This window comes from Saccopteryx bilineata, chromosome 1, assembly GCF_036850765.1.
Source record: "Saccopteryx bilineata isolate mSacBil1 chromosome 1, mSacBil1_pri_phased_curated, whole genome shotgun sequence".
NCBI lineage: Eukaryota > Metazoa > Chordata > Mammalia > Chiroptera > Emballonuridae > Saccopteryx > Saccopteryx bilineata.
Genome location: NC_089490.1, coordinates 390,138,395 through 390,164,107, shown reverse-complemented (window position 1 = coordinate 390,164,107; position 25,713 = coordinate 390,138,395). Strand labels below are relative to the sequence as shown.

The window sequence follows — 25,713 nt, the reverse complement described above, 5'->3', positions numbered from 1 at the left end:
AGGAGGAAGTCACTGTGGGTGGCGGTGGGTTTGAGGTGCCGGAGGCTGAGTGATGTGGCCAGGAGGTGAGCTCCCTGTCTGTAGGCCTGGTCAGCAAGAGACAAGGGTGTGGTGGGGTGGCCGTGATTCAGGGCCCAGCGGAGGATCCGTGCCTCTGGGGATCCGTGCCTCCTGGGGTTGGGGCAGATGGGAGGCGAGACTCAGGGGGGCTGGGGAGAGATGCAGGTAAACAAAGCCTTTGAGAGACAGAGGCCACCGGGTGTGGAGGGGGTGGCTGTGAGCAAAGGTCATGGATTGAGAAAGAGGCTCTGGGAATGGTGAAAAGTATCTTCTGGGTGGAGGTGAGGGTGGGGCTGGCCCACTTGGGGTGGGGGAGGGTAGAAAGGCCGGTGGACTCTGGGTGTTGGGGGCTCCAGCACAGGCCTCAGAGGTTTGCACTTAGGCCTGTGGACAAGTGAGAGCCAAGGAAGAATTATAGATAGGGAAATACCCCTGGGAGAAACTCAAGGTAGGGACAGGGAGGCAGCACAGTCACAGCAGCAGCCCCGTCTCACTCCACTCACCAGCTGCGTGTCCTTGGGCCACAGCCCTCATCAGCCTGAGCCTCATTTCCTTTGTGTGTGACCTGACACTGATAATGAAGTGCCTGCCCCACGGGGTTATGCGAGGGTGGAATGAGTTACAGCCGGACCCGTGGGGGCTGACAAGGGGCAGCTCCTTTCCCGCGCCTCTGTCCTGGGCTGTAAGCACTTTATGAACAGTGGCCGTGGATATCAGCCAGGGTCTCAGGCAGACCTGGGTTTAAGCCTCCCTGCGCCACAGATCGGCTGAGCCACCCTGAGCACGTCCCGGGCCGCTTCTGAGCCTCAGTGTTCTCATCCGTACCACGAGGATGGTGATGGCACAAACAGTAGTTGTGAGGACAGAATGCACCCTGCTGTGGTACGTGCCCCCTTCCATCTGGAGCCAGAACCAAACTCCACACAGCATCGCCCAAGCCCCTGCCTGATGCAGCCTCCCCCTTCTCTGCGCCCCTCACACAGGCCCCCGCTGGCCTGGCCCATGCCCTGCCTGGCATTCGCACTGGCTGGTCCCCCTGCCTGGCACTGCTCCCCAGCTTTCTGCTTGGCTCGCCCCTCGACGTACTGCGGGCCGCCCCCTCGCCCGCTTTCCAACTGGCAATAAAGCCATCTCACCCACTATCCTTATCCCTCGTCTCCCCTGCTCCAGAACAAGCCCCCTGCCCCATGTCAGGGGTCTTTGCCTGTTTGGGTCGCCTGGCCCACTGAGGGTCTGAGTAAATATTTGTTGCATGTCCTAATGCACTAAAGAGCCAGCCTCGTGCTCTGACCAGCGCTCGGGAGCTCCGAGGGGCCCAGGCGACCGAAGCTGGGGCGCAAGGAGCCTCTCCCAGTGTCTCAACCAGGAGAGGAAGTTGCAAGACAGCCATTTCTGTACACAGTTCAGCTCTGTTTGTCAACTTTCCCAGCTCATGACCCGAGGCTGAGTTCTCCCACATGCCCCGTCACTCCCGTGGGGCCAGCTGCTAGGAGAGGAGGAGGGGGCTACACTCCCTCATTTCAGAGCTCTTTTCTGTTGCAGGGTCTGCAAGTTTAGGGGTTGTGTCCCCTATGGGGACTTAGCTCCGAGGACCCAGCACCCACATTTCCTGTTGCCCGCCTACCTTGTGATTGCAATAGCACCCAGCCTAACCCCATCAGCCACCCAGGCCAGTGGGGGCAAAGGGCTGCCCAGCCAGACCCCCACCGCCCCAGCCTGCCAGGCCTCGCTGTCTCTCTGCAGGGCTCAGCACCACAGGGCCTGTCCCAGTGGGATAGCGAACAGCCCTGTCACGTGCTCTGGGAAGGAGGGTAGGTGGGTACAACTTTTATCAAGGGCAATGTGACAGTATCTCTATCTATTTACTGATCTATTATTTATCTATCATCTATCTCAAATTTAAAAGGCAGTACACCTCAAACTAATAAAATATTACACATCAATTATATCTCAATAAAAAAATACATCTAAATAAAAAGGTGAGTCAAAGACCCCTGTGCACTGATGTTACAAAATCTAAATAAATGATCTCAATTCCAGTGAGTTAAGATAGATATATGTCATTTTCAACATTATACTTTAAGGGCTCTCTATGTCTACTGCATTTAAGGAGTTTCTGGCACCGCGTGTTTGCACTGGCGGGGAGGGAGGAGCAGGGTGCCCCTGGGCACAGGTGACTCCTGTTTCAGTGTTAATCTTTAACCATCAACATGTTCCTTGGAAAGTTAAATATAAAGGAAGGAGAATTTAAAGAGTTTTTGTTTCCCTTCAAACATTTACTTTCCCAGAAGAAAATCTTTCTCCTAAATTGTTTTCATTGGAGACACAAAAGTCCGCTTTGTTCTTCGCTGTGGAAGGGTGCTTGTGCATAGACAGCAAAGGCAAACGCGCAGAAACTAGCCCCCAAGCCAGAGCCGTAGCCCATCCAGCCCGAACCAACGTTCAGCTACTCTGGTCATCTGCCCTTGATGGACTGCTCCTCCAGGGGGTCCTCCCTCTAACTACCCTGCTAACGAACAAACAACAAACAGAAAACCCTTGCCAATTGACCCAGCATTTCAACTCTTCTAACTTGTGAAAATTTATCCTAGACGTACACTTGCATATGCGTAAATTTTATCGATTTTAGCATTATTTGTAATAGCAAAGGACTGGAAACAACCTGAACATTTGTTCATAAAAGACTACTTAAGTAAAACTTTTTGGAAAAGACTTTATTTATTCATTTTAGAGAGAGAGAGAGAAGGGCAGGGAGCAGGAAACATCAACTCCCATATGTGCCTTGACCAGGCAAGCCCAGGGTTTTGAACCAGCGACCGCAGCATTTCAGGTCTCTGCTTTATCAACTGCGCCACCACAGGTCAGGCAGTAAGTTTTTAATGACTGGAATACAATACGGCAGTGTTTAGCAACCCTTGGTCTGCAGACAGGTCCGCCAGACATCTTGTGCCAGGTAACCAAATAGTTAACCACCCTGCTGCTGTATGAAGATTATAGACGCAATGATCTTAGTCGAATTCGCTTATGCTCAGCGTGATTTCTGCCTCAGCGATCCTCGAATTAATTCTCTTATTTTCACTGGTCCCCATGTGTAACAAGTTTAAAAACCACTGCTATGAAAATTGACCACAGCTACATGGTGGGAAAGAGAAGCAGAAATATATACATTCCCTCCCCCAATATTTACAATACAGTTCTCTTTATATAAATATTAAAGCCTGTTTAGATTAAAAACAAAAACAAAACTAAGCTATGTGTTAGAGACATTTACATAAATGGTAAAATTATAGAGAAAAGTAATGAAGTAAGTACTAAAAACCATAGGACGGTGTTACTTCAAGAGAGAGGGAAGGGTCTGTGAGGGGACATTGATGCCTCTGGAGGCGGGAAGGGGGTCACTTCTTGACCTGGATGGTGGTTACATAAGAGTTAGCTTTATAATTCTTATTACGTTTTTAGCAAGAGAGAGAGATGGAGAGAGAGAGAAGGACAGGGACAGACAGGAAAGGAGAGAGATGAGAAGCATCAACTCATAGTTGTGGCACCTTAGTTGTTCATTGATTGCTTTCTCATATGTGCCTTGACTGGGGGGTTCCAACCAAGCCAGTGAGCCCTTGCTCAAACCAGCACCCTTGAGCTCAAGCCATTGTCTGTGGGGTTGTGTCTATAATCCCATGCGCAAGCCGGTGACCCTGCGCTCAAGCTGGTGAGCTTCTGCTCAAACCGGATGAGCTCATGCTCAAGCTGGCAACCTCGGGGTTTTGAACCTGGGTCCTCAGCATCCCAGGTTGACGCTCTATCCACTGTGCCATCACCTGACCAGGCAATTATTCTTTAAATTGTATGTAAATGTTTTGCGCATTTGTTAATATGAACAAAGTCTCTCATGATTTTAAAATATTGCACTCCATCTGAACGGTGGAATACCATACAGTCATTAAAAAGAACAAGATAGCTGTATGTGCATGGAAATGGAGTGGATTTGAGGGGAGGAAAGCAAACCACAATGTGTTTTTATGCTACCTTTTAGGGAAAATTAACAAGAGAACACATCTGCCTCTGCGCTTGAGTAAGCTTACACCATTTCTAGAAAGATACGCAGAATCAGGTAAACTGCAGGGAGCCTATGGAAGGGGAGCTGGGCAACTGTTTCCCTTTTTGTACCTTTTGAGTTTTGTATCAGGTGCCTATATTATCTATTCAAAAAATAAAATGATCGGAAATTGTTTTTGCCTCTCATTCTCTGGAACCTCGAAGACATTTGGGTTCAAACTGATCCCTTGCTGAGAAGAATGAGAGTCAGAGCCCAGGCGTGAGGCACCGAGGCACCTGGCGATGGCCAGAGGCCGGGGGCCCCCGCAGAGAAGCAGGAGGCCAGGTCGCCCCCGGCGGTCCCATCTGCTCTCTCCCCACTCCTTCGCCCTCCTCTTCTGACCCCCACCCTGTTCTCTCCTCACTTAAAGTTCTCGCAGCCTCACTTCCTTCCTTTACCACTTTCTCCTGTTTTGTTTCTCTTTCCCTTCCCTTCTGACCCTCACTGTCTTTCCCCCTTCTCTGCCCTTTCTGCCCTCTCTCTGCTTGGCTCCTCAGCCTTTCTTCTTTCTTCCTTCCCTCCCCGCGAGGATCTGGCCTCTCCCCGAGCTCTAGGAGGCAGGTTTCCTGCCCCAGCTCTCCACACAGGCTGTGGGACCCTGGGCGAGTCACTGACCTCCTGGGCCACCGTGTGACAGATGATTGATTGTCTTAGTTACGTGAGATCACAAGGGTGGAAGCAGCAGCACAATGCTGAACACTCAGAAAATAAGTTTTCCTCCTTTTAAAGGAGCTCTTAGCTTTGGGGTGGTGGGCGGTCAGACCCTTCCTGCTCTGCTTGGAATTGCTTAGAATCTGGGTCTGAATGTTCGGAAGGCTTTGAATAAGAGCAGGTCGCTGGGCATGTGAGGTCTGGGAGAGAGGCCTCTGGTGCGCTTCGGGGGGCGGGGGAGGGGAGGAGGGGTGGGGAGGACATGTTGGTGCATGAACAGACACGATGCTCACGTTGAGCAGGAAGTGAGAGTCATTCTGCCCATTCTAAGAGATCTGGGCCCTGGATCTTTTGGGGGTCTTCCTCACTCAGGGCTCTTGGACTTAGCCAGGGTTGAGACAATGGAATCTCTTTCTTCTCCCGGGGTCCTTGAGACTTAGGCCCCAGAAACATAGAGTCGATGTTTGCTGCCTGCACCACAGAGAACACCCCCCTGCCTACAGCCAGCAGAGGCCCCACAGTCACCCCTGATGCAGCCCACACTCCTGGTTGGACACTCAAGGCCCTTTGCTGTCCTGTCCTGTCTTGCTTCTGGCCACAAGGATGGCTGCTCCCTGTTCCCTTGTTCTTTCCCTCCTCCGGACAATGCCCTCCCCCTTACGTGCTCTCCTGCCTGTGGTTCTGACCATTCAGCTGGGCCTCACTGCACCTAGCACCTCCTCCTTGTCCCCCCCCCCCAGAGAACTACACCCGCTGTTTGTGTATCTGTCACCTCTGCGTTCCTGCAAGCTCCCGGAGGCCTCATTCCAGTTTGTGCCCAGCCTGTGCGGAAGACCCTCAAAAACATGTTAGTGATTGAATGAACAAGTTAGTAGATAAATAAGCATATAAGCAAACCAAACCAAGATAATAATGAATGAGTGAATGAATGAATGAATGAATGAGACATCAAGCAGGACCTGGTTGTCATGGAGTAGACCCACCTTCACACACATCTAATTAGCTGGGACTCTGCCTTCTTGACACGAAAGTTGAAGCAGGGATGGAGCCAATGCTGACGCAGCCTGCCCCTGCCTTCCTCTTGGAGAGGGGCCTGGGTCAGGTCTGAGGGTGTCTTGGGGACTTGTGACCTGGACCCCTGAACGAGTCCCAAGTGTGCATGCAAAAAATCAGTGAAGATCAAAGATCTAATAGTGAAACCAAACCTGTGGATCTCTGGTCTTTTGCTGCCTGTGAAGAAACACGTGGGAGCCTGAGGTCCCACTGACAGGAAGGGGGCAAGCTAGTTCTAGTGGGAAGGGGATAGGAAGCAAAAGGCTAGACCCCACAGGGAGGAAACTGAATGCTCAAGAAGTTCTTCCCCAGCGGAGTGGACTCACCGGAGATCAATGGATCAAAACATGTCTCCATTCATCTCTCTGCCTCCCAGACTAGATTAGGATCCCAGACAAGGCAGGGATCTTGTTCAACACTTTCCTGTTTTTCCAGCACTCAGTGTAGAATCAGAAAGTCAATTAATACTGGCAGGACGCACAGATAAAAGAATTAATGAATGAATGAATAAATTGATGAGTGGGTAGGTAGATGGATGGATGGATGGGTGGTGAGCTGAATAGGTGGATGGATAGATGAGTAGATGGATAAATGGACAATGGGTGAACAGATTGATAGCTGGATATACAGAAGATAAACAGGAAATAGAGACTGATGAATGAATAACAGATGAATGGACTGATCTATGACATACAGACAACTAGATGAACAAGTAGATAAATAGATGGGTGAGTGGATGAATGGACTAGCAGATAAGTGAATGAATGAATGGACAGTTGGATAAACTAATAAATAAATGAATGTATGGCTGACTTGATGGGTGGATAGATGGATGGACAAATAAATAAACGAATGGATGGGGAAATAGATGAATGAATGGATAGATGAGAAAGTTTAGTAAGCTAGGAAGACTAGATCGATATCCAGGCATTGGAAAAGAGTGGGGAAACAGATCTGGGCTGCGGGTAGTACCCCCAGAGGTCTGGAAGAAGCAGTGGTACTCAGGAAACTGGAGGAGTGGAATAAGAACCCAGGACCCTCCTTTGGTGGAAAGAAAGTCGGTGTGAAGGGACTGGGGTGGGGGGAGAGGAGAGCACATGTGCTGAAGACCTTGCCCTGGAGCCCAGCCTCAGGCCCGTGGAACCTAGGGGTAGGGGGTCCCCGGCCTAGGAGGAACCAGGCCTGGTAGTCTGCTGGGTCCAAACCCTCAGCCAGCCAGGCTGACCCCAGAAAGTAGAGGCCCCAAGAGTCCAACCCTACCAGGTCTGACCCTAACTAAGTTACTACTGGCCACATGGCAGGGGGTCTTGGGAGACGTAAGCATTTGTGGGGTTAGGAGTTAGAGCCTCACTATGGCTCTGGGCAGCAAAGGCCTCCCTGTGGTAGAGCTAGCCCTCCTCCCTTCCACTCTTCCTCCCCATCCCAGCCCCCAAGGATGCCCCTCACAGTCCCAGCTTCCTCTGGGCAGGGGCCTGGCCCCCATAGCCTCCCAGGCCAGCCCCTGGAGCACCACCTGCCCCAGCAGGCCAGAGACTTCCTGTAGTGTAAGAGAGATTTATGCAAACGGGCTGGGGTGGTGATGTCACCCCAAGGGGACTATCTTCCAGTGGCAGGCTCTACGATAAAATCAGGAACTTGCGCTGGCCCTGCAATGTCAAGGGAGGGGGCTCACGCAGGGCTCCTGTAGCTCAGGGGGCAGGCCTGAGCCCTGCGCCCGCCGGAGTCCGTCCAGCCCCCGACGGGGCTTCCCATCCCGAGGGGCTCCGCACTGGCCCCCACCGAGGCAGGGGACCTGACTGGCTTGGAGCTCGGCTGGATGTTACAGGCGTGCAAAATGGAAGGGTTTCCCCTCGTCCCCCCTGTGAGTACTGGGACTCCTCCACCAGCCCAATCTGTGGCCCTCGGACAGCCGCTGGCCAGTGGCTGCCCTCCCGGCTTGCTATCAGTGGGAAGCTGGCGTTTCCTCCCTGGAGCTCCTGGCCCGAGACCCAGCGAGGGGCTGTTGGGTCCTCAGAGCATGCCCTAGCGGACTGAGGCCGGGCCCACAGCGGGGCCGTGATCGGTGGGGCTGTGATCGGTGGGGCTGTGATCGGTGGGGCCTGAACAGTTATTTATAGATGGGACTTGGGTGGCGGGCCTGAGCTCCAGGGCAGGGTACTGGGCCGAGGATGGTGAGGGTGGCGGCAGAGAGGTGGCGGAGGAAGAGATGGGGACACGGGCATGCAGTGAAATTGGTCCCCAGGACAGTAAAGCCTGGAGAGCAGGAGGCGGCAGGCCGGAGGTCTTGGCTCATGGCCTGGAGCTCTGGGACACTGAGGCTACTATAAGTCTGGGTCCCTGGTGCCTGGCCTGGGGCCTGGCAACGAAGACACGGCTGACCAAAGGGTCTGGGCCTTAAGACCATAGATTCCCAAGGGGCAGAGACAGGGGCCAGCGATGGAGCAGAGACTAGGGCTGCAGTAAGGGCTGGCACTAGGCTGGGGTTCAGGGGGAAGAGGCAGGGGCTGGGTTGGGGTCATCCTGGGGCTGAGATTGGGGCTGGGGAGGACCTGGTGAGTGTGGGGCTGGAGTTAGGACAGGGGCTGAAGCTGGGACGGGGACTGAGACTGGAGGGGAAGAAGCAGGACCAGGGGCCCTGGGAAGGATGGGGCAGCGGGCTGGGACAGATGCCCACAGTCCCTGCTTTGGGGTCAGTCGCAGCCTTCGGCAGGTGTCAGACCTGAGCACCCCCGAGAGGACTCCTTGCCTCTCTCTCACCCCTTCTGCACTCAGCAAGGGTGGGAGCCCTGGAGGCCAGAAGGGGCTTGGCAGGGCCTGCCCACTTGACTTAGCTTTCCCAGCCTGGAAGCAGCTCCCGCTACCCCGGGCCGCCCTCCCCAGCCGAGCCTCAGAGCCCCAGGGAGGCACCGCAGGCCTGACATCCTGCTTCTGCCTGCCCGGCCTGAAAACCCGGTGCTGGGCTCCCGGCCCCCTCACTCGGCTGACACGGTGCCAGCCTGCCCCATCCTGGCCCTGGCCCCCCTCACACCACCTGGGGCCAAGAAAGTAGGGGGCAGGCATGGGGTGATGGAGGTGGTCCCAGGAAGAGCCAGCTCTGTCTCAAGAAAACCGCAGGCCTAGGGCCTTGGACACCCTGTCTCTGACCCTTGACCTTTCAATCCCTAAGCTCCAGATAGAGAGGGCCTTAAACTCCAGATAGCTTGGGCTCCCATACCAAACCCTTTAACCTCTCTTCCCAGACCAGGGGCTACTCTGAGCACTCCTGGGAAGGGGCTCCCAAGGCAGCCCTGGCCCCCAACCTAAGCCCTGAGGGCCAGAGTCACTGTTGTGCAATCCTTGGGCACACGCTTGGGGTGGGGAGAAGCCTGGTGATTGCTGGGAAGACTGTGGGTGTGCATGTCCCTGTCCCTGTGCCGTGTGTGAGGGGGCGGAGACCGAGGAGGAAGGAGAGGAGGGAGGGCAGGAGGGAGGAGGAGGGAGGGGAGGAGGGAAGAGGCTGAGAAGAGGAGGGGAGGAGGGAGAAGAAGAGGGTGGGGAGGACAGAGGGGAGAAGGGGGGAGTAGGGAAGAGGCTGAGAAGAGGGGAGGAGGGAGAAGGAGGAGGGAGGGCAGGGAGGGGAGGAGGGGGGAGGGGAGGAGGGAAGAGAGCTGAGAAGAGGGAAGGAGGGAGGAGGAGGGAGGAGGAGGAGGGAGGGGAGGAGGGGGAGGGATGAGGGGCGGTGAGAGGATCAGGCTCTGGCCATCCCATGGCCCCCAAAGCCTGCTGGGTGAAAGCTGGAAGCCCATCAGCGGGCACAGCTATTGGCCGTCCCTGTGCCCGGACATGCATGGGGCCTGGGCAAGGCTGTGAGAGAGATGAGGGATTAGGGGCCTGTGGAGACGGCGGCAGGGGGACGGCAGGTGTGCTGTGAGGATGAGTGTGCAAGTGGAATGTGAGTGATTGTGGGAGGATACAGGTGCGAAGGTGAGTTTAATGTGCTTGAAGGCAAGTGTGTGGCTACACGTGTGAATCCAAGTGACTGTGTGAGCCTATAGGGTGAGTGCATGTGTGTATATGTGTGCATGTGACCACAAGTATGTGTGAATGTGATTGACCTTTAGAGTGAGTGTGAGGACAAGTGTGAGGGGACCTGTGGGAGCGTGGGTGTGTGTCCTGGGGACTATGTGTAACTGGGAGCTGTGGGTGTGTCAGTGTGTACATGAGGGCAAGTCTGTGAGACGGGCTCGGGCACGCATGTGTGAGTGTGGCTGTGCAGCGCCTGTGTGGAGGGTGGGGTGGGGCGGGGGAGGCGGGGAGGCGGTGCTCTCCCCTCAACCTTGGTCTTCTTTTGATCTTTGATCTCCAGGGCCCCATCACCCCCTTTCTGCAGGGGCCAAGGCTCTTGCTCTCCTGGGTCCCTGCTCCCACTCTCTGTGGCTCTCCCAGTCCCGAGCAGAGGGAGGCCCAATGTAGCTGTTCAGTCCGGGAGGGCGGCGTGGACGCAGCGTGCGTGGCGCTGCGCTGGGCTGGGGTCTGCCCACTACAGTCCGAGTCCTGACACCCTCTTCTCTCAGCAGCCATCGGAAGACCTAGTTCCTTATGACACAGACCTGTACCAACGCCAGACGCATGAGTATTACCCCTATCTCAGCAGTGATGGAGAAAGCCACAGTGGTGAGTACAGGGCCCGCCCCGCCCACTTCCCCGGCCGGGCCTGAGTCCTGAGTGACGCCCGGGGTCTGGACAGAGAAAAAAGAAGAAATGGTTCCCAGAGCTTCTTTGGAATTTGAGAATTGGGTTAAGCTACTTCCTAAGGGATGTGAATTCACTGCCCTAAACCCCACACTACGCCACAGCCCAGCCTCTATTTACTGAGCATCTTTGGTGTGCCAATGCATGAGGCCGGATTCTTCCACGTCTATCTTCTTATCCAATCCTTGTGGTCCTTTTACAAATGAGGAAACAGACTTAGGGACCTAAGTGATTTGGACAAGGTCGCACCACGGGTCTGGGGAACCCAGGTCTGTCTGCTACAGGTCCAGTGCTTTTCCACCCCCGTCCCGGAATGTCTCCTCCTCCTCTCTGTTCTTGTCACCCTCACCCTGAACTGTTGGAGCAGGCCTACTCCCTCCTGTGTGTGGCTAGAAGTGACTTTAACCTCTATGGCACTTGGGGCCAGATAATTCTATGTCGTGAAAACTGCCCTATACATTGTGGAATATTTAGTGGTGTCCCTCGCTTCTACCCACTAGATGTCAGTAGAGCCACCAGTCATGACAATCAAAAACGCCTCCAGGCCCTGGCCGGTTGGCTCAGCAGTAGAGCGTCGGCCTAGTGTGCGGAGGACCCGGGTTCGATTCCCGGCCAGGGCACATAGGAGAAGCGCCCATTTGCTTCTCCACCCCTCTGCCGCGCCTTCCTCTCTGTCCCTCTCTTCCCCTCCCGCAGCCAAGGCTCCATTGGAGCAAAAGATGGCCCGGGCGCTGGGGATGGCTCTGTGGCCTCTGCCCCAGGCGCTAGAGTGGCTCTGGTCGCAACATGGCGATGCCCAGGATGGGCAGAGCATCGCCCCCTGGTGGGCAGAGCGTCGCCCCATGGTGGGCGTGCCGGGTGGATCCCGGTCGGGCGCATGCGGGAGTCTGTCTGACTGTCTCTCCCTGTTTCCAGCTTCAGAAAAATGCAAAACAAAACAAAACAAAAAAAAAACGCCTCCACACTTTGTGGAATGTTCCCTGGAGGGGCAGAATGGCCCCGATTTGACAATTGCTGGTCTAAAGGAATGGCTCTGAGGGTTCCCATATCCAGCAGGGAGTGAAGCCCCTCTTTGCTGGGGTGGGGGTGAGAATGGGGCCTGGACTAGAGAATCCTTCTGTCTGGGTGCAGCTGCCACCCCAAGGCCCAGCCTTGATCCTGGAGCAAAGTCAGGGGAGGAGAGAGGTGCCAGGGACCTGGGCAGTGGGCTGTGAGTGCATCTGGGCATATTGATGGGGACACCCCTGAACCAAAGGTGACATTGCCTCGTTAACAGGTGCTCAGCGGGGTTCCGAGGCCTGGGCGGGCCGGATGTGGGGATGTCTGCAGCCCTGCAGGGAGAGGCACCCTGGGTGCCATAGCTGAGCAAGGCTGCACACTTGAAGCCACAGCTGGGGGCCAGTCACACCCTGATGCCACATCCAGGACTGTCACATGGGGCAAGTCCTTACTTAGAGCTTGCATGGATGCCAAACCTTGTGGACAGTCCCACCTGGAACTCACACCTGGCAACTGTCACAAAGCCCACACCTGGAAGCCAGGCCTAGGAGGAGGTGGTGGATGGACCTCGTGGCCACTTCAAGAAACACACAGGTTTCTTTCAGGACCCCAGGGCTTTAAACTTGTTTATAATTATACAAGAGATGCATCCTCTCTGTAGAAAAGCCGAACAATTCAGAGAGAAATTCTCACTTGTTCAACTCTACCTCCAGCTCCCACCACCAAGATGGGGTCTCTATGAGTCAGAGAGACCTTTACACACACCTAGCAGTCAGGACCTGAGCAGGTCCCTCTGGCTTGAGGACTGGCGCCCCCTGGTGGCTCCAGGCAGCAGGGTGCTCGGGTCCAGGCAAACTCAGGGCTGCCTGGGACTGCTTCCAGTATTAAGGATCCTTTGGGCTCTGGCCCGACGCCCCTCTCAGTTTCACTGAGTGTGGGTGCATCTCCTTCAAGTCTCCTGAAGCCTCGGATTTTCCCTCCTGTAATATGGGGGTGCTGTTCCTATATTTAGAAACGAGGTAGGCCTGGGGATGGCTAATGGAGGGAGTGAGAACTTTAGAGAAAGCTGGTGCTTTCTTGGCTCAGGGCCCAGGAAGCTCCCTTATATCTGGGTGGGGCTCTAGGAAGGACTCCTGATTAGATGTCTGAGCCCCGGTTTGGCTCATGAAGCCACAGTATCTTCAGAGAGTCGTCCCATGTCACCTCATCTCCCAACCTCTACTTGTCTAGGCATCCGATCTGGCCCTTCCTAACACCCGTTGGAAGGTATCGGCCGAGGACTTAGGAGTGGAGACAACTCCACATCCCTCCCCCAGTTCCTGCACGTTCCTTGGTCTATGTCTGAGGCAGTGAGGCTTCATGAAAAGGCACTGCGGGCAGACCCCGAGGCTAGTCCTGCCTGGTTCCCTCACTCACCAGTGTGTAACCTTGGAGATAGTGACTTAACGTCCCTGAGCCCCTGGGACAGATCAACCAGCCAGCCAGCCACCCAGCACTGACTGTCCAGCCCACCTGCCCACACATCCCCCAAGTGGCCTCTGATTAGATGCCTGCACCAGACTCTGTTCTAGGCACTGGAGCTCCTTGGAGCTATGGCCCAGTGAGCGAGACACAGTAAACAAGCAGATAAGCAGACATGTAATCATAAGTCCTGTAAAAAGCAGAGTAGTGTCTGGCCCTGGCCGGTTGGCTCAGCGGTAGAGTGTCGGCCTGGCGTGCGGGGGACCCGGGTTCGATTCCCGCCCAGGGCACATAGGAGAGGCGCCCATTTGCTTCTCCACTCCCCCCTCTTCCTCTCTGTCTCTCTCTTCCCCTCCCGCAGCCAAGGCTCCATTGGAGCAAAGATGGCCCGGGCGCTGCAGATGGCTCCTTGGCCTCTGCCCCAGGCGCTAGAGTGGCTCTGTTCGCGGCAGAGCGACGCCCCGGAGGGGCAGAGCATCGTCCCCTGGTGGACAGAGCGTCGCCCCTGGTGGGCGTGTCGGGTGGATCCCGGTCAGGCACATGCAGGAGTCTGTCTGACTGTCTCTCCCCGTTTCCGGCTTCAGAAAAATACAAAAAAAAAAAAAAGCAGAGTAGTGTCATCTGGGCTGTCTCTGTAGGGGGCTACTTTAATGTGGGTGGTCAGGGAGGGCCTCTGAGGTGGTGACACTTGGGTGGACATCTGAGTGAAGAAAAGGCAGCTGGGGGGCAGGGTGACCTTGGCACAGGTCCAGAGTGGCTGTGAGCAGGGTGAAGACATGCAGATAAAATGAAGCCAGGGGGTCTGCAGGAGGCAGACCACACAGGGCCTGAAGGCTGTCACCAGTTTGAATTTTATCCTACAAACAATAGGAGCCATTGGAAGTTTTGAGCAGGAAAATAACATGATCTGAATAACCTTCTGTGTGTGTGCGGTTTGGTGAAAAGCTAAATATATTTTAAATCTTTAATATTTATTTATTTATTTCACGAATAGGGGACAGACAGGAAGGGAGAGATATGAGAAGCATCAACTCCTAGTGGTGGCACTTTTGTTGTTCATTGATTGCTTTCTCATATGTGCCTTGACTGGGGGTCTCCTGCCAGGCCAGTGACCCCTCACTCCAGCCAGTGATCTTGGGCTTTAAGCCAGTGAACTTTGGATTCAAGCCAGCAACCATGGAGCCGTGTCTATGATCCCATACTCAAGCCGAGGACCCCACGCTCAAGCTGGTGAGCCCGTGCTCAAGCCGGCAAACTTGGGGTTTCAATCCTGGGACTTCAGCATCTCAGGTGGATGTTTCAAACCTGGGTCCTCTGTGTCTCAGTCCAACGCTCTGTCCACTGCGCCAGTGCCTGGTTGGGCATTTCTTTATTCATTTACAAACATTTATTGACTAGCTTCCATATTCTAGGTGGAGATGAATCTAGCTTGATTTTTAAATTTGAGGCTGTATTCACTTGTACTATGAAAGGAAAGAATTGCCTTTCTAGTCATTCACATTACACACATTCACTCACATACTTCTCCACACATATATCAAGGTAATTATATAGTAACTTTTTCCTTTTTCTAGTTTTATTACATAACTGACATATAACACTGTATGAATTTAAGGTGTACCGCATAATAACCTCCCACATACATATATTGTGAAATGATTACCACAAGTTTAGTTATCATCTATCACCTCGTGTAGTTACAAAATTTTTATTTTTTTGTGATGAGAACTTTTAGGATTTACTCTCTTAGCAACTTTTAAGATAGTAGCACACAGCGGTGTTAACTGTGGTCACCGTGCTGTGCATTACCTCCCAGGACTCACTTATCTTATAACTGACAGTTTATGCTTTTGACCACCTTCAGCCAACACCCCACCCCCACCCAGCCTCTGGCAACCACAAATCTGATCTCTTTGTTTCTATGAGTTTTCTTTTTTAAAGATTTCATATGTAAGTGAGATCACTCAGTATTTGTCATTCTCTGTACAGTAACTTTTGTCAAATCAGTATCTGAGTTTCCCATTATTAGGAACATGTGAGTAAGACTCGGTGTACTTTACCTGCACACTCTCGTCCCGCCTGTCTGGGGGGGGCCGTGCAGCAAGGAGATAGGAGCCTCATCCTGGGACCAGGCTGCGGGAGGTCTCGCCCCACCTCCCCATTACTATCTGGGGTGACCATGGGCAGGATACTTCACCTCTCTGTGTCTCAACTTTCTGAATACTTCACATGCTTCGATCATGAACGTTACACTACAAGGATTTGTTATTCTTTTTTTTTTTTTTTCAAGAGAGAAAGGGAGAGAGATGAGAAGAATCAACTCATAGTTGTGGCACTTTCAGTTGTTCATTGATTGCTTCTCGTATGTGCTTTGACTGGAAAGCTCCAGCCAAGCCAGTGACCCTTTGCTCAAGCCAGTTGCCTTGGGCTTCAAGTCAGTGACCGTGGGCTCAAGCCAGTGACCTAGGGGTTGCAAACCTGGGTCCTCAGCACCCCAGGTGGATGCTCTATCCACTGTGCCTCAACCTGGTCAGGCAGGATTTGTTATTCTTATCAGCACAGTTTCCTAAGAAAGGGTGAGGGTTGGTGTAAGGTTTTGCAGTTGTTTGTTTTTACCTCGTGTTTCTAATCTATGCTCTCATTTGATTAATATATAGTAGCTTGAGTGTGTATAGAAATCTGGGTTAAAAATAATTTTTTTCTTTAGAAAAAAAAATTTTTTTTTTCTGAAGTGAGAAGTGGGGAGGCAGACAGACAGACTCCTGCATGCGCCCGACTGGGATCTACCCAGAAAGCCCACTAGGAGGCGATGCTCTGCCCATCTGGGGCGTTGCTCTGTTGCGGCTAGAGTCATTTTAGCGCTTGAGGCCAAGGTCATGGAGCTGTTCCCAGTGCCCAGGGCTAACTTTGCACCAATGGAGCCCTGGCTGTGGGAGGAGAAGAGAGAGGCAGAGAGAAAGAAGAGAGGGAGGGGTAGAGAAGCAGATTGGTGCTTCTCCTCTGTGCCCTAACTGGGAATTGAACCTGTGACTTCCACACGCTGGGCCGATGCTCTACCACTGAGCCAACCAGCCAGGGTTCCCTTAGAAATTTTTTAAAGCATTTTTCTACAGTCTCTTGGTTACCAGATGTTCTTATTCAATAAGATGCCTTTTCTTTCAATGTCCTCTTTTTTTAAAAAAAAAAGTGAAAGGAGGGCCTGACCTATGGTGGCGCAGTGGATAAAGCGTTGACCTGGAAATGCTGAGGTTGCCGGTTCGAAATCCTGGGCTTGCCTGGTCAAGGCACATATGGGAGTTGATGCTTCCAGCTCCTCCCCCCTTCTCTCTCTCTGTCTTTCTCTCTCTTCCTCTCTCTCTCCTCTCTAAAAATGAATAAATTAAAAAAAATAACCCAATGATAACCTATTTAAAAAAATAAATAAATAAAAGTGAAAGGAGGGGAGATAGTGAGACAGACTCCTGCATGCACCCTGACTAGGACCCAACTGGCAACCCCATCTGGGACCAATACTCAAATCAAGTGAACTATCCTCAGAGCCAGGCCAATGCTCGAACCAACTGAGCCACTGGCTGTGGGAGGAGAAGAGGGAAAGGGGAGAGGAAGGGGGACAGAAGCAGATGGTCACCTCTCCTGTGTGCCCTGACTGGGAACCGAACCCAGAACACTTATATGCTGGGCTGACACCTATCCACTGAGCAACAGGCCAGGGCCCATGTCCTCTTTTCTTAATGGTAACCTATTGTTTGTTTGTTTGTTTTTTGTTTAGTTTTGTTTTGACTCTCCAGAAGTTTATAGTCTCTTTTCCCAATAGTGATTCCACTGAATAAGTTTTTTCCTTTATTATTATTATTATTATTTTAAGGGTTTTATTTATTGATTTTATATGAGAAAGGAGAAAGGATGGGTGGAGCGAGAAGTATCAACTCATAGTTGCTTCACTGTAGTTGTTCATTGCTTGCTAGTTGCCTGTTGTGTGTGCCTTGACTGGGCAAGCCCAGAGTTCCAAACTGGCGACTCTGCCTCCCAGGCTGACACTCTATCCACTGCACCACCACAGGCCAGGCTTTTTCTTTATTTTCGATTAGAGAGAGAGAGAGAAACATTGATTTGTTGTCCCACTTACTTATGCATTCATTGGCTTATTCTTGTATGTGCCCTGACTGGGGACGCCCCTTGGCATATGGGGACAATAATTAACTGCCAGGGCTGAATGAGCTTTTGAAAAGATTACTTTGGCTGCTCTGTGGAGAGTAGTTGCAGAGGAAGCAAGAATAGGAACAGGGAGAAAGCACAGGTAGGAAACTGTTGGAATAATTCAGGCAACGGATGACGGTGGCTTGGATAAGGGTGCTGGCAGTAGAGACAGGAAAGAGTGACTAAATTCAGGATAGATTCGGGAGGCAGGATGCACAGAATTAGCTATTTGTTATTATTATTTAAATGCGGTGAAATACACACAGTAGGAAATTTACCACCTTCATCCTCTTTAAGCGCCCATGCAGTGGCAGTACGCACACTCACATTGCTGTGTGACCATTGCTATCATCCATCTCCCGAGCTCTTTAGACTGACTCTGCGTCCCCACTGAGCACCAGCTCCCCGGTGCCCCCTCCCCTCAGCCCCGGGGAACCACCGTTCTATTTTCTGTCTCTCTGCCTCAGGTACCACATCTGAGTGAAATCGTACAGTGTTTGTCGTTCTGTGACTGGCTTATTTCATTCAGCTTAATGTCCTCAAGGTTCATCCATGTTGCAGCATGCGTCAGAATTTCTTTTTTTTTTAGGGCGGAATAATATTCCACCATATGTATATAGTACACTTTGTTTACCCATTTGTCTGTCAGTGGACACCTGGGTTGCTTTTAGGTGTTGTGAATAATGCTTCTATGGACAAGGGTGTACAGATATCTCTCCCAACCCTTGCTTCCCAGTTCTTTTGGGTAGATACCCAGAAGTGGATTTTCTGGATCATATGGTAAATGTATTTTTAACTTTTGAGGAACTGCCACACTGTTTTCCACCGCGGCGGCACCAGTTTACATTCCCACCAGCAGTGCCCAAGTGTTCCAGTTTCTCCACATCCTTGCCAGCGCTTGTCATTTTCTATTTTTGGATAATAGCTATTCTGCTGGGTTTGATAGGATTTGCCATTTGTGATGGGATTCGTAGAGGAAATAGAGTTCCAAAGTATGATTCCTTCTCTCCACCCGTCCATCTTTCAAAATATTCTTTCATCCTTTCATACCACTAATCACTGACCAACTTATTCACACATCAAGCTAAGCATCCACTCACTCACTTTCCAAATGCCCTTCCCTCCACCTACCAAATCCTCCACCCATCTCTCACTGGCTTATTTATCTAATAAATTTATATAAGCCTCTTTTATTTTTTTCTTCTTTTCAAAGTAAGAGAAGGGGAGATAGCGAGACAGGCTCCCACATGTGCCCTAACAGGGATCCACCTGGCAACCTCCATCTGGGGCTGATGCTCTGCCTATCTGGGGCCATGCTCACAACTGAGATATTTTTAACACTTGAGGTAGGGGCTCCATGGAGCCATCTTCAGCTCCTGGGGCTGATGTGCTCAAACCAATCGAGACATGGCTGCAGGAGGAGAAGAGAGAAAAAGAGAAGAGGGAGGCGGAGGGTGGAGAAGCAGATGGTCACTTTTCTTGTGTGCCCTGACCAGGAATCGAACCCAGGACATCCACATACTGGGCCAATACTCTACCACTGAGCAAACCATCCAGAGCCTATATAAGCCTCTTTTATATTCCAGGCACATTGCTAGGTGCTGTGCAATGAATAAAACTCAGGTCCTGCCAGATTTGTTTTTGCAACAAGGGAAATAACTAATGCCCTAATAACGAGGATGCAAGATAGAGAGTAACGAGTACCATGAGACCTGGAGCTCTCTACTCCGGGCCTTCAGTTTCCATCTCTGAACAGTGTGCAGGAGGCTGGCCCTCAGGAGCCCCCATCCAATGCTCTGTAATTTCCTGAGAAGGTTTCTTCTCAGCTCTTACTTTCTTAATTCCTCATCTTCCTTCTCTGTCTTGTTCTTACTTCTTCTCCCCTGGGGGAGGCCTGGCTTCAGGCTGGGGTTTCTGCTCTGAGGACATAAGGTCAACTGAGTGACACTTAAGGCTTGACTTTTTTTGGAGTGTGTGGGGGGTTGTTTTAAATATTTTATTTTTGTCCTGGTGACATACAGGTATCAGTGACACCAAAACACCAAGTAAGAATAGGGATGTGGGGATAGGACTTTGGTCCTGGATTAGGAGCTGGTTTAGAGGAAGGAAATGAGAGATTTAGATGAATGGGTCGTGCTGGCTGGCTGGAGGATGGGTGGATGGATGGATGGATTGATGATGGACAGATAATGGTTGGATGATGAATGGATGAAGAATGGATGGCAGATGAGGGGTGGATGATGGCAGACAGACAGATGGATGAGAGCAGTCAGTAAAGTCTGTCACCGTGGTTGGACTTAAAGCTCGTCGGCAGTCTTGTTCCTCGGAGGTGGTGTGGTAGAGTGGTAAGAGTTCAGTCCCTGGGAACCTACACAGCTGGGTTTGGACCCTGACTCTAGCAACGACGGCCTGTGGACAAGGGACTTAATTTCTTTGAATCAGAGCTTCCTGTGTGCGAAGGGAAGATAATCCTATAGTAGCCATCGGGTGGGTCCCAAGCCTGCAGGCTTTTCTAGCTTCCCCAGTGACTCTGATGAAGGGCTGCTGTGACCCTCTCCGGGAAAGGCCGGCCTCAGGCCGGGGCCACCACAGTGAGCTGTGGGTCCCAGGTGGAGCTGGAACAGAGGTGGAGAGCAGGAGGGAGAGAGTAGTCAGGGCCGTCCCCCCACACCTGGTCAGAGCGAAGGAGAGGGTTAAACGAGAGAATGTGGATTAAGTACTCAGCACGGTGCCTGGCACATAAAAACACACCGAAAGGTAGCTTTTATGGGTTGTTTTATTAAATATTGATTGAGGCTTACTATGTGTTAGGTGCCCAACAGGCTCTGGAAAGGATGGTCCAGAGCTATCTCTAGATATGCAGGTGACATATTCTTTCAAGGAACAGAGAATCGTGCTAAGGAGGCATACGCTGCAGGATGGCCTGGGTGGCCCACTGATGGGACAGAAAGGGATAAAGCAATACACTCATGAACAGTCATTTAGAAATGAGGTCCAAAGAGCCTGGGAGTGCTCACCTTTGCAGTAGGAAGAACTCCTTTTCTTTCTTTATTTAAAAAAATTTTTTTATTAAGTGAGAGGCAAGGAGACAGAGAGATAGACTCCCGCATGTCACGTACCCAACAGGGATCCACCTGGCAAGCCCCTCACCAGCTGATGCTCTGCCCATATGTGGCCGCTGCTCTGTTGCTCTGCAACTGAGCTATTTTAGCACCTGAGGTGAGGCCATGGAGCCATCCTCAGTGCCTGGGCCAACTTGCTCAAACCATTTGAGCCATGGCTGAAGGAGGAAGAGAGAGAGAGTAAGAGAGAGAGAGAAGGGGGAGGGATGGAGAAGCAGATGGGCATTTCTCCTGTGTGCCCTGACCAGGAATTGAACCCAGGACTTCCACACACCGGGCCAATGCTCTACCACTGAGCCAACTGGCCAGGGCCTAGGAAGGACTCCTTATACCTAATGTGTTCCTTCAGAGGGTCCTGTGTGGGACCATCTTTGCTTACTAGCCAGCATTTATTACATAATTGCCTGAGCACCCAAATCAAGGGTAAAAGCGAGGTTTCCATTGGGCCTTTTGAAACCTTAATTATAGCTCAAGAGTCTCCGTTGCAGTTTTCAGGGGACCCCGGGGCAGGGTTGCAGAACTTCAGTGAGCAATGGAACCTCCTTAGGACCCTGTTAAATTCCAGATTCCAAGCTTCCTTCTCAGCACTTCTGAGTAAGTGGGTCTCCAGTGGGCCCCAAACCTGCAGGCTTTCCCAGGTCCCCATGTGATGCTGATGAAGGGCTACTGTGACTCGCTTTGGGAAGTATTGGCCTCAGGCGGGGGCCACCAGCGTGAGCCCACGGGTCTCAGGTGGAGCTGGAACAGAGGTGGGGAGCAGGAGGGAGAGAGCAGTCAGGGCCGTCCCCCCACACCTGGAGAGCTGCATGTACTCAGGGCCCCAGCCCCCAAGGGGAGGGGGTGTGAGAGTGGGGGGGTTGGTGGACGGTAGCGATGAGGCATTCTACCAACAACTGAACACTTCAGCTTGGGCAGGGGAAGGGGAAGATGGGAAGGGCTGGGAGTGCAGCCGGAGGGTGGGTTTACAGCTGAAGGGGACCCAGATCTGCTCACTAAACCCCAGGGCCCTCAAAGGGCCCTGTCTGAAGGACAGAGCCAGCTCTCCCACAGCAAGCCGAGAGTTTCGGGATCATGCCAGCTCACAGAAAGACAGAGGTGCAAATGAAGTGTTGTTGTGTTTTCCCTTCAGGTTTTCAGAAGATTTTGTGGAGGAGAGTCGGAGGGAGTTCTTAAGAAAATAAGATTTATTCCTTCATTCATTCAGTCAGGAAATGTTTGTTGTGTGCCTGCAGGGTCTAGGCACCAGGAACAAAGAATCAAATAAAAACCGTCACTGCCATTGTGGTTCAATGCTGGGGCCCCAACTCCAGTCTTTGGGAGAGAGAGGGCGTGCCAGCGCCCCTAAGACTATTTCTCTGTGCCATCCACTAAGATGATGGGAGCCAGGGGAAGAAGAGGAAGTACTTATATATTAAAGCATCTGTCCTTCGCTCAAGTGCTAACTCAGGCTCTTCAGAGTAAAATAGAAATAGTAGTAATAATAATCAATGTTTATTGAGTCTTACTTGGTGCCAGGTTCTAGTCTAAGCCCTGTGCAGGCTCGTTTCATTCTCTAAGCCTAGGAAACGGGTGTAGTCATTAGCCCCATTTTACAAGTAAGGTAACTGAGGCTTAGAGAAGTACAATGACCCACCCATGTCACACAGCAGTAAATGGCAGAGTCAGAATTTGAACCCAGCTCTGCCTGACTCCCAACTCATGTATTTCTCTCCTCTGTGTCATAAAGCTGTACAGGGGTGGGAGTCTGGATTGGGGGGGCAAATGATTTCATATGTGGAGGGGACATCAGTAACTACCCAGCTGGGTCTCCAACTTTCAGAGTTTTTCTGGGTCACGTAGCAAAGCCATCCCAAAGCCAAAAAAAAACACATCTTTTCTCAGGTTTGTGCGAGAGAACAAAAAAGAGGGAGACAGACAGACACGTCCACATCGCACGCACATGCGCACGTGGGGCTGGCGCTGGTCCCATGCAGAGCCCTGTGCTTGTCCCAGAGACGCTGCCCCGGCCTAGTATCCTGCACACTCTGTCTTTGGGTCACATGAAAAAATAAGTCTTGTCACTTTGTCACCATATCTTCTAGACCCAAAATGCACCCAGGAAATCCTCAGGCACGTGGCAGTTTTTGTTCCTGGAAAAGGGACCAGAGGAACCATGCTGAGGACCTGCCTGGGTCCCAAGACAGGGCTCCCAGGGGCATGTGGCTACTCCCCAGACTCGAATCCACCCCACCGCAGACTGAAAGCACCCATGGGGGAATTTCCAGGAAAGCCTCGGGTCCTGGCAACCTCGCAGGGACACAAACACAGCCACCACGGCACGGCTTGAACGGGGCAGCACCGAGAGCCTGGACTGGTTCTGGTTTGGGAAGAATGTCAGCCCTGTGACTTTGCAGTCACACACCTTGGCCATGTGACAAAGTGTGCGCATGTGACTGGGGGCAGCCTGTCAGTCCGGGAACCACTGGGAGATCTTAAGGGTGGTGGGGTGGGAACCAGCCTTCTCCTTGGGCCTACTTTGGGGCTGGGAGGCTTGCAAATGTGAACTCATAGGTAATCTCCTGATAACGATTATCCCCACTTTACAGGTGAGTCAACTGAGGCCAGAGAGGTCCATGCGTGTGCTTGATGTCACACAGAAATTAAAGGTCAGAGCCAGGATTCAGACTCTGGCTCGAAACCCTGCGTCCTTGTGGCGGCTTGGGAGGCAGAACAGAAGCATTGAGAATGCAGGCTCTGCTTCAGCCCTGGGTCCTGACTCTGCCACGGTGGAGGCCTTCGCCCATGGGCACGTTACGGCTGTCTCCTCTCCGAGCCGCAGGGTCCTCACCTATAAAATGGGGATTGTCAAATAACGAGCTGGGTAGGGAGATGGTGGATGTCAACACGCAGCCCAGCCTGGTCTGTGGGGATTGCTCCATACGGCCTGGTAGTCTTATTTTTTCAATTATTCTAAACTTTTCCTGCTGGGCCCACCCCGGACTCACCCCATACTGCCCGGCTGTGCCCGCAGACCATTACTGGGACTTCCACCCGCACCACGTGCACAGCGAGTTCGACAGCTTCGCGGAGAACCACTTCACCGAGCTGCAGAGCGTGCAGCCCCCGCAGCTGCAGCAGCTCTACCGCCACATGGAGCTGGAGCAGATGCACGTGCTGGACACCCCCATGGCGCCCACGCACGCCGGCCTCAGCCACCAGGTGCGTGCGGCCTGGTCCAGCCTGTGGTGAGGCCCGGGCTTCGCAGGAAGCTGACACAGGCTCTTACTCAACCCGGCTTCCTGTCCCACAGCGCCAACGGTGGCTGGTGCCCCAACGGCTCCTCCTGACCCTCCGACTGACCTCGTGACCCCGCATCCTTTATCTCCTCTCTCCCTCATGATGGACAGAGCCCAGATAATCCCCCCCCACTGACCCACCTGACCCCAACAGCCTGTTGTTGCCACTAACTGGCTGCAACCCTCATTCACTGGCCCCTCAGGGGTCTGGTGTCTAGGTCGCTGAGCACAGACCTGCACTGACCTCTACTGGCCCCCTCTGCTCCCCACCGACCCCCTTTCCTGACCCTCCTCAGCCCCACCCACCCTAACCCTGGCTCGTGACCTCCTTGGACCTCCATTACCGGCCCTGACCTCCACTGCCCCTTCACCTGCTTGTCACCCACTCGCTCGTTGGCCCCTCTTCGCCCTGTGGCCACTGCCAGTCCATGCTTTTTTGCGTGTGAGAAAAAAGGGCCCTTCCCTGGGCCACTAGGCCCTGAACCAGGCGGCCCAGCCGGGCGGGACTTCAGCAGTCCCTCGTCCCCATGATCTGCACCCTGTGTGGGATGGGCCTGCCTGGAACCTGGCTGACCACCCGGTCCCCAGCCTTCTTTCAAACCTTCCTGGCCCCTAGTGACCTCCCCACCCTCAGCAGCCGCTCTTCCCTCATTCAGTGACCCCGGCCCGGCAGCCCTGAGTTCCGAACGTCCCTCCTGACCTCAACTCTCTCCCCCCCACCTTTCCAGGTCCCCTACCTGCCCCGCATGTGCCTCCCGTACCCCTCCATGTCCCCAGCCCAGCCCAGCACGGACGAGGAGGAGGGCGAGCGGCAGAGTCCTCCGCTGGAGGTGTCTGATGGGGAGGCTGATGGCCTGGAGCCCGGGCCAGGCCTCCTGCACGGGGAAACAGGTAGGGGGGCTTGGCCCGGCCCCAACTCGGGCTGTATTTGTGCCCTAGGCCCACCCAGCCAAGGCCGACTGGCACAGCGGTCCCACCACAGAGCTGAGTGTGTGTGTGTACTTGTGAGTGTGTGAACATTTGCCGATGTGTATGTTCACGTATGTATTATGGGAGCATCTATGATCGTCTATATTTACGGATGTGTCTGTGAGTACATGTGCATGCAAGTTGTGGGTGTACACAGGCCTCTCTGTGACTGAGCATGGGTGGGTGGGTGTGCATCTGCGCCCCTCTGTGCTAAGTGTGTGTGTGCCAGGAATAGGGTGGAGGCGCTGGTTTCCCTGTAGACCTCCCCCAATCCTGTCCTTCCCCAAAGACAGTCTGCAGGGGCCCTTATGCGGGGCGCTGGGCGTGGTCCTGGGCGGGGGGGGGGGGGCGCTGGGCGTAGCCAGGGCGCTGACCACCTCCCACCCACAGGCAGCAAGAAGAAGATCCGCCTGTACCAGTTCCTGCTCGACCTGCTCCGCAGTGGTGACATGAAGGACAGCATCTGGTGGGTGGACAAGGACAAGGGCACCTTCCAGTTCTCGTCCAAGCACAAGGAGGCGCTGGCACACCGCTGGGGCATCCAGAAGGGCAACCGGAAGAAGATGACTTACCAGAAGATGGCCCGCGCACTGCGCAACTATGGCAAGACGGGCGAGGTCAAGAAGGTCAAGAAGAAACTCACCTATCAGTTCAGCGGGGAGGTGCTGGGCCGCGGGGGCCTGGCCGATCGACGCCACCCGCCCCACTGAGCCCGGGTGAGCGACCTGCTGGGCCCGCCGGGCCTCTACGCAGGCCATAGCATTAACCCCTCGCCCGGCCTGGACACAGGGAGGGAAAGCTCCCAGGGGCCAGGGCAGGACTGTGGCGGGCCGGGCCTTGCCTCACCGCACACTCCCTCCTCCTCTAAGCTCCCACCCACATCCCTGCTTCATCTCCCACCAGGACTCCAGCTCCAGCTCCAGCTCCAAAAGGCACTTGGGCGTCTGACCCTTGGCTTAATACAATCAGGTGCTTCCTGGGGAGTTCGAAGTCATCATATCTATGTAAATTGAACCCTCCTTTTAAGCCTCTCTCCCTTCTCACACCTCTATCCATTAGCTTCTACATATTAAAGTTATTAAAATTGTTTGTGCACCTTGTC

General features: G+C 53.1%; 1 protein-coding gene across 2 annotated transcripts; it reads left to right on the top strand.

Annotated features, from left to right (window-relative positions):
• The first annotated feature begins 7,465 nt into the window (after positions 1–7,465).
• SPI1 (Spi-1 proto-oncogene) lies at positions 7,466–25,711 on the top strand. Of its 2 annotated transcripts, none has more exons than XM_066253896.1 (5): positions 7,466–7,718; positions 10,411–10,510; positions 23,378–23,565; positions 24,371–24,533; positions 25,002–25,711. In XM_066253896.1, exons 1-5 carry the CDS (start codon positions 7,674–7,676, stop codon positions 25,319–25,321), a joined length of 816 nt encoding a protein of 271 aa, XP_066109993.1. In that variant the 5' UTR covers positions 7,466–7,673; the 3' UTR covers positions 25,322–25,711. The 2 variants fall into 2 exon arrangements, with proteins under 2 accessions (XP_066109993.1, XP_066109994.1); XM_066253897.1 differs by having other exon boundaries at positions 7,467–7,718; positions 10,414–10,510.
• Positions 25,712–25,713: the final 2 nt, after the last annotated feature.

Excerpts from the sequence above, each read along its gene's own strand:
- SPI1 (XM_066253896.1), top strand. The coding sequence starts at position 7,674 with ATGTTACAGGCGTGCAAAATGGAAGGGTTTCCCCTCGTCCCCCCT. Across the intron at positions 23,566-24,370 it reads ACGCCGGCCTCAGCCACCAG|GTCCCCTACCTGCCCCGCAT; the intron begins GTGCGTGCGGCC and ends CCACCTTTCCAG. Across the intron at positions 24,534-25,001 it reads CCTCCTGCACGGGGAAACAG|GCAGCAAGAAGAAGATCCGC; the intron begins GTAGGGGGGCTT and ends TCCCACCCACAG.